At 54.9% G+C, this 7,584-nt stretch overlaps 1 protein-coding gene across 1 annotated transcript; it reads left to right on the top strand.

The window, feature by feature from the left end:
• The first annotated feature begins 5,696 nt into the window (after positions 1–5,696).
• On the top strand, positions 5,697–7,242 carry LOC140908331 (myb/SANT-like DNA-binding domain-containing protein 7). Its single transcript, XM_073335301.1, has 2 exons — positions 5,697–6,350; positions 6,939–7,242. The coding sequence occupies exons 1-2, from the start codon at positions 5,769–5,771 to the stop codon at positions 6,954–6,956; spliced, it is 600 nt and encodes a 199-aa protein (XP_073191402.1). The 5' UTR covers positions 5,697–5,768; the 3' UTR covers positions 6,957–7,242.
• Positions 7,243–7,584: the final 342 nt, after the last annotated feature.

Below are 7,584 nucleotides of genomic sequence, written 5' to 3'. Positions count from 1 at the left end.
CCTCCAGGAGCCCCTTGCTCTCAGACCGGGGAGGGGCTTCTCCAGAGCCTTCTCCAGTGTGTTTGGAAAGGTCCCAGCAATGCCTCTCCCAGCCCTTCCCTTGTGGGAGACTGTTCCCCTGGCTGAGAGTGTCTGAGCTGGGCCAGACCCTGTGAGCTGCTGAGCATGGAAATCAATGAGAAATGAGGGAGCCCTGGGCTTCCTATACATAGGGACTTTGATGTGGGGAACGGTTTCTCCGGAGAAGTCCGGACTCCTGGATATTGTTCTGTTCTCTAGTCTGGGGGGTAGCCAGGGATGGCAGGAGGGAGCTGCTTGTCCGATAGTCTTTGTAACTGACCCCAGTAACTCCCCGGGTGTTTCAGCACCAGGGATGATGCGGGGAATCGTTGGGAGCAGACCATGCAATGAAGTCCTGCCAGTGTGTGGAGATTGTACTCCCTTCACCCCTATGAGGGGAGGAGGAGCTGCTGTGGCTGGGGCAGGGATGGGGAGGGATGAAAAAGGCTGTTTGGTGAGAGACGGCCCGGACCCCAGACTCATGCTTGCTCCCCGTGCGGTTCCAGGATGGCCGGGCTCCTGAGGATGTTCAGGAAGAAGGCTCAGCAGGTGTCCCCAGAGCCTGAGGGAAGCAGCTGCCATATTACCCAGGAGCAGAGCGGCCCCTCTGTCCCTGCTGGCAGGGAAGGAGCTCCCGGATGGACCAGGAGGTGGAAGTGCCCAGCCTTCTGGCGGAGGAAACCCACTCCCGGCACAGGTGCCGAGGTGGGAGAGGCACTGGCCAGGCTGAAATGGAGCTGGCCCAGGATACAGCTGGGCAGGCAGGACCCAGCCCAGGAAGGGAGCCGGGAAGGGTGGCTCTGGGGCTTGTTGTGTGGGAAGCACCGGCCCCAGGAGCCCAGCCCTGATTCCCAGCAGGAGGCATCATCCTGCCCAGTCACTGAGGACCCTCCAATCTCCCTGGGGCAGGAGGTGGAGGATCCCTGTCCCAGCACCAGCAGCTCAGCCCGCTACATATGGGACAGCAGCAGTGCCTGGGATTAGGGTAGCTGTGAGGTCAACGGGTGCCGCTGCTTTGTTCCAGGTGAGGAGCCAGGCTGGGCTCAGGGAGGGTTGAGGAGGGGGCTGTGACCACCCTGAGCTCAGGCCCTCAAGCAGTGCTGTGGGGGTTGGTCCCCAACCTCGATGTCTGGCCTGAGCCACGTGAACCTCTGACACTAGATGCTGCCACTTTGGTCCCTGGTGCTCTGGTTGGCGGGGTGGGTGCGGGAAGGGTGGGCAGGCACCTCCCACGGAGTCCAGGACAGTGTGTGATGGGGTTCGCTTTGCTATGGACTCCTGAATTACTTGGAGGCTGAAGGTATCACTGAGAGCGGGGAATGTGGGAAGCAATCTGCTCTGGGTCCCGGAGGTGGAGGTGCCCCTGTCCTTCTCCCACGTGGCAGCAGGTATCATCTGAGATTGGCCACTAGTGGGCAGGAATCGGAGGAGCTGGAGGTGGGTGGGGGGATCCTGCTGGTTGTGTGGGGTGCTGGCTGTGTAATCTCCTCACTGGGAAGTTTCAATGAGGCATGAATCTCTCACGCTCCTTTGTCTCTTTTGGGTCTCAGAGGAGCTCATTGAGGAGCTGCCTGATAACTCTCCACCGGGTGCTGTCCTTGCTAACTCCCTGATTGCTGTGGGCAACCTCGGGTACCGAGACCCTCCAGCCCTATTCCCCTAACCCCGGTGCTGCTCAGGCCCAGGGCTGGGAGTCACTGCCCCTCCCACCACCAGGTCACCTCCCAAAGGTGTCTCCTCTGGCAGAAGTGGTGGGAAGGTTCACTCTCTCTGGGTTGAGCTGTTCTTTTCTCTCCAGTAACATTGCAATGGCTGTGGGGAGAGGCTCACTCCCAGGAACAGATACAGGAGGGTCAGCGGGGTCCAGGGAACAGGCGCTATTCCTGCCCTGCCACTCTTGGTGCCAGTCCCACCCCCGCACTGCACAGTCTAATGCCGGCTCCTCTCTCTTGCCAGCACCATGACACCTGGCCTGGAGCCAGAGGTGGAGAGCCACCTCCTTCGACCTGCCCTGCATGTCATCTTCACCCTGGGCACGTAGAAAGACATCACCCAAGTCTAGGTGGATCATGCTAAAGTCATGGATTGAAGAGCCAGGTGTCATCCTGCCATGAATCCTTGCTAATTGCCTGCAGTGGGATATGAATGAGCGAGGCCAGGATATGGATTTAGGGGTCTCACAAGTGCTTCCCAGAGACCCCTCTTCCCATGTAGTGGCAGGTGTAGCCCCAGTTTTCCAAACACTGACCCATGGCTCTTCCTTGCTTTGCAGGATCTGCAAAGGGTCCTACCAGACCTCCTGGATGCCATGCTGGGGAGCCTGCTGGCAGAGTCCTCAGACACCAACAGGCTCCACTACATCTTGAAGGTGAGCCCGATGAGAGGGGCGGGGGCAATTTTATCTTTACTCTTAGACCCATTTTCAAGTTTGTCATCCTAGCTGGGCCCCCAGTGGGCCGTCCTTGCTCAGGGCAGTCAGTGCAATGCAGTGTCAGGCCCTTTCTCCTTGAAGGACAGAGGAAGGAGCTGGGACTTCTAGCCTGAGCTCTGCCTGGTTCTGTTGCACAACAATACCCTTCTAAAGGTCTGCGATAAATGAATCTGATGTTCCACCCCGTGCACAATGTCTCAGCCCCCTGGGGATGGGGAGGGTCTCATTAGCACAACACATGCACCGGCCCATTGATCCTGAGCTGCCTCCTTTCCCCCTAGCACATTAACTATTGGACCGTGCCCAGGGTGTTGCAAGAGAGAACCAGGGCCATTAAGAGCAGCACTGCCCTGCTCAGATCCACCATCACCCTCCCTGAGTTTGACGTAAGTGACCTCTCAGCCCAGCTTCCTGACTCCAGGCGTCGGTGGGGTGGCTCGAATGGGCTGTAGGAAGTGCTGCTGCAGGGGCTGGGGGTTAGGCGTGTTCCTCTTGGGGAGGCAGAGTCAGAGCAGAAAATGAACTTGGCTTGAGTCAAGTTCTTCTTGTCCTGGTTAAGTGGTGACTCTGGACTTTTAAGGGGACCATGCTCCAGGTTCATGCCTTCCTATCATCCTGGAGCAGCTGGGGAAGTAAGTCCTCATGGAGGGCCCTGCCCACATCCCTGTGCTCCAGGCTCCTTTTGGGGGCAGAGGAAATGAAGGGTTTAAGCTCTACCTCCTATCCTCTAGCATCTCCTGCTGAGGGGAAGGAGAGTCCTGGGCCCAGGGGAGGACTGGTAACTGACAAGAAAATGCTGATGGAGTCCCCTCTCCCTTCCATTAGAACTCAGCAGAATTCCCCAGGATGAGTCACTTTGTGGCACAGCTGGCTCTGTCCATCAGTGACCCAGCCAAGGACCTGATCCGGCAGGCCAGGGAGGGAGTGTACCGGCTCTACCAGCTGCTGCTGCACCAGAGGGGTAAGGAACCCAGCTGGGAAATGGCCCCCGATAGGAGACTGAGAATGGGACCCCAACCAATTTCTCTCAGACTGACTCTGGCTGGAGGCTGTGTCTCTCTCGATCTCTTTCTCTGTTCTATACCAGCCTCTGGAATTCTGTTGGGCCAGGCACGCAGCGAGGACTCTGCCCATTGTGCAGCCACCAGTGGGATTGGAAGGACACAAGCACTGCAACCAGAATGACAAGTGTGTGTGTGTGTCTGTCTCTCTTTTCCAGGGCTGACCATGCATGAGACCGAACTGGCACCAGGACAGCAGGCTCCTGGGCAACAGGAACACAGCCAGTGTGCAGGAGGTAAGGACACTCTGCCAGGGCATGACTCAGGTCAGGGAATGGGGGTGGCTGGGTCCCCTGCAGTGACTGCCTCTTGGGGGCACTAGACAGAGATACCGTTCTAGCTCCAGAATTTGGAGCCTTGCTCTGGACAATCTGGTAATGCCTCACATCCTGTTAGGTTTAGGTCTTTGGAAAGTTCTTCTGGGAGGGGCAGAGAAGATCCTTCCTCTGGACGGCAGTGCTGGCCATCCACGACCCCCTGTGGCGTGTCAGCCAGGCTGGGCTACTCCTCACCTGCTCCCTCCTGGGGGAAGCCCAGCAGCTGATGGGGGACAAGGTAAGCGTCTGCATTTGAGTCAGGAGATTGGGGTGGGGCCCAGGCCTCATTCCCATCTGATGGCCATTCACTGGCCTGGCAGGAAGGAGCCTGATGGGGAATGAGAGTGAGAACAGGTGCTACTGGGAAGGGAGATGAATTCACCTCCATGAGCAGGAGGGAGCCAGCTTATCCCCAGCCAGTTCCAACCGAGCTGTTTAGCAAGGCTAATTAATGACAAGCATTACCTCATCACGGACTTATGTTCTTAGGACACGGTGTCCTCTGCGAGTCTCTCCTGTCCCACAGGGCAGCACAAATTCCCAGTAGCCTAGTGTCCGTGTCACCCAAGCCACTACCCAGAGTTGCTCCCATCACTGGCAGCCTGAGAGGCCAAGGACTGACTAGTGATGGGGATTCACCAGGCAGGGCTGAGGCACATAGGCGGGGGAAGCTTGTGCTGCTGCTGGCAGGACTGGACCCGCTCTAGAGAGAACGGGAGGATTCAGTTAGTAGGGGCTGCTGATCTGCCCCATTCACCATGGCTGCCATCCTGCATCTTCAGGATTAGTGTCTGGGATGACTTGGGGAAAGGTCTCAACCTCCCCACATCCCAGTTCACTGGTGTCAGAATCTCTCCTGCCTGCCTCCCCAACCTCCGCTGGAGCCCCGTCCCTACCCTACCTGGGTGCCGGTGGAGGAGAGGGTTCTGAGAACTTGAGCTGTGGATTAGAGGTGGAACAGCTGTCAGGGACACTGAGGGGGAGGTGGCAGGAGATGACCCTACAAGGAGGGGGGTTGGCACTGGAGGTCACTAGAAAGGACAAGACTCCATTCTGGGGGTCAGGAGGTGAATCCATCCCTTAGAGGTAGGCAGGTGCTGGGGAGAAATGCTGCTGGTTCCAGGTGCCCTTAATCCCCCTTGATACCTTGGAGGTTTCTGAGTCTCTGACAGGTGTTAGGATAAAGATATTCAGGCCTGTCTGCAAAGGCCTGTACTTTAAGAATTTAGGTGTATTCTTATCACTTAGCTAGTTCTAGAGGTATAAAAGAAAGAAAGAAAGAAAGAAAGAATCAAAATCACTGTCTGCTGGTGTAAGGGCCTTCTCTTACTGTGACAGTTTGAGGCCCTGTTCTTAGGCTAAGGCCTTTGTCTAAGCAGCAGACGCAGCCATAAGCTAGGAAACGAACAGTCACATCCTCACATTCCAAACTAGTCACATTGAAATAAGGTGCTATTGGGCTGTTAGGCACTATCAGGACAGGATTGTATTCCTATCACCTCCAGAGAAAGGGAAGTGCCTAGAAAATGTAAAAGGAAACTTAGCCCTGGTCTACACTAGGGGTTTAGGTCGAATTTAGCAACGTTAAATCGATTTAAACCTGCACCCGTCCACACAGTGAAGCCCTTTATTTCGACTTAAAGGGCTCTTAAAATCGATTTCCTTACTCCACCCCTGACAAGTGGATTAGCGCTTAAATCGACGTTGCCGGCTCGAATTTGGGGTACTGTGGACACAATTCGATGGTATTGGCCTCCGGGAGCTATCCCAGAGTGCTCCATTCTGACCGCTCTGGACAGCACTCTCAACTCAGATGCACTGGCCAGGTAGACAGGAAAAGAACCGCGAACTTTTGAATCTCATTTCCTGTTTGGCCAGCGTGGCAAGCTGCAGGTGACCATGCAGAGCTCATCAGCACAGGTGACCATGATGGAGTCCCAGAATCGCAAAAGAGCTCCAGCATGGACCGAACGGGAGGTACGGGATCTGATCGCTGTTTGGGGAGAGGAATCCGTGCTATCAGAACTCCGTTCCAGTTTTCGAAATGCCAAAACCTTTGTGAAAATCTCCCAGGGCATGAAGGACAGAGGCCATAACAGGGACCCGAAGCAGTGCCGCGTGAAACTGAAGGAGCTGAGGCAAGCCTACCAGAAAACCAGAGAGGCGAACAGCCGCTCTGGGTCAGAGCCCCAAACATGCCGCTTCTATGATGAGCTGCATGCCATTTTAGGGGGTTCAGCCACCACTACCCCAGCCGTGTTGTTTGACTCCTTCAATGGAGATGGAGGCAATACGGAAGCAGGTTTTGGGGACGAAGAAGATGATGATGAGGAGGAGGTTGTAGATAGCTCACAGCAAGCAAGCGGAGAAACCGGTTTTCCCGACAGCCAGGAACTGTTTCTCACCCTAGACCTGGAGCCAGTACCCCCGAACCCACCCAAGGCTGCCTCCTGGACCCAGCAGGCGGAGAAGGGACCTCTGGTGAGTGTACCTTTTAAAATGCTATACATGGTTTAAAAGCAAGCATGTGAAAGGATTACTTTGCCCTGGCATTTGCGGTTCTCCTAGATGTAGTCCTAAAGCCTTTGCAAAAGGTTTCTGGGGAGGGCAGCCTTATTTCGTCCTTCATGGTAGGACACTTTTATCACTCCAGGCCAGTAACACATACTCAGGAATCACTGTAGAACAAAGCATTGCAGTGTATGTTTGCTGGCATTCAATCAAAATCCGTTCTTTCTCTCTCTGTGTTATCCTCAGGAGAGTGAGATATAATTCATGGTCACCTGGTTGAAATAGGGTGCTTTTCTTCAGGGACACTCAGTATAGCCCATTCCTGCTGGGCTGTTTGCCTGTGGCTGAACAGAAATGTTCCCCGCTGTTAGCCACAGGGAGGGGGGAAGGTTGAGGGGGTAGTCACGCGGTGGGAGGAGGCAAAATGCGACCTTGTAACGAAAGCACATGTGCTATGTATGTAATGTTAACAGCAAGGTTTACCCTGAAAGACTGTAGCGACTGTTTTATAAAATGTGTCTTTTTAAATACCGCTGTCCCTTTTTTTTTCTCCACCAGCTGCATGTGTTTCAATGATCACAGGATCTTCTCCTTCCCAGAGGCTAGTGAAGCTTAGAAAGAAAAAAAAAAACGCACTCGCGATGAAATGTTCTCCGAGCTCATGCTGTCCTCCCACACTGACAGAGCACAGACGAATGCGTGGAGGCAAATAATGTCAGAGTGCAGGAAAGCACAAAATGACCGGGAGGAGAGGTGGAGGGCTGAAGAGAGTAAGTGGCGGGCTGAAGACAGGGCTGAAGCTCAAATGTGGCGGCAGCGTGATGAGAGGAGGCAGGATTCAATGCTGAGGCTGCTGCAGGACCAAACTAGTATGCTCCAGTGTATGGTTCAGCTGGAGCACAGACTACCACTGCTGCCCCTCTGTAACCAACCGCCCTCCTCCCCAAGTTCCACAGCCTCCACACCCAGACGCCCAAGAACGCGGTGGGGGGGCCTCCGGCCAACCAGCCACTCCACAACAGAGGATTGCCCAAAAAAAAGAAGGCTGTCATTCAATATATTTTAAAGTTGTAAACTTTTAAAGTGCTGTGCTTAAAGTGCTGTGTGGCATTTTCCTTCCCTCCTCCACCACCCCTCCTGGGATACCTTGGTAGTCATCTCCCTATTTGTGTGATGAATGAATAACGAATGCATGACTGTGAAG

This window comes from Lepidochelys kempii, chromosome 3 (assembly GCF_965140265.1).
Source record: "Lepidochelys kempii isolate rLepKem1 chromosome 3, rLepKem1.hap2, whole genome shotgun sequence".
NCBI lineage: Eukaryota > Metazoa > Chordata > Testudines > Cheloniidae > Lepidochelys > Lepidochelys kempii.
Note: the sequence above shows the minus strand (reverse complement) of the source record. Positions and strands in the feature narration are given on the sequence as shown.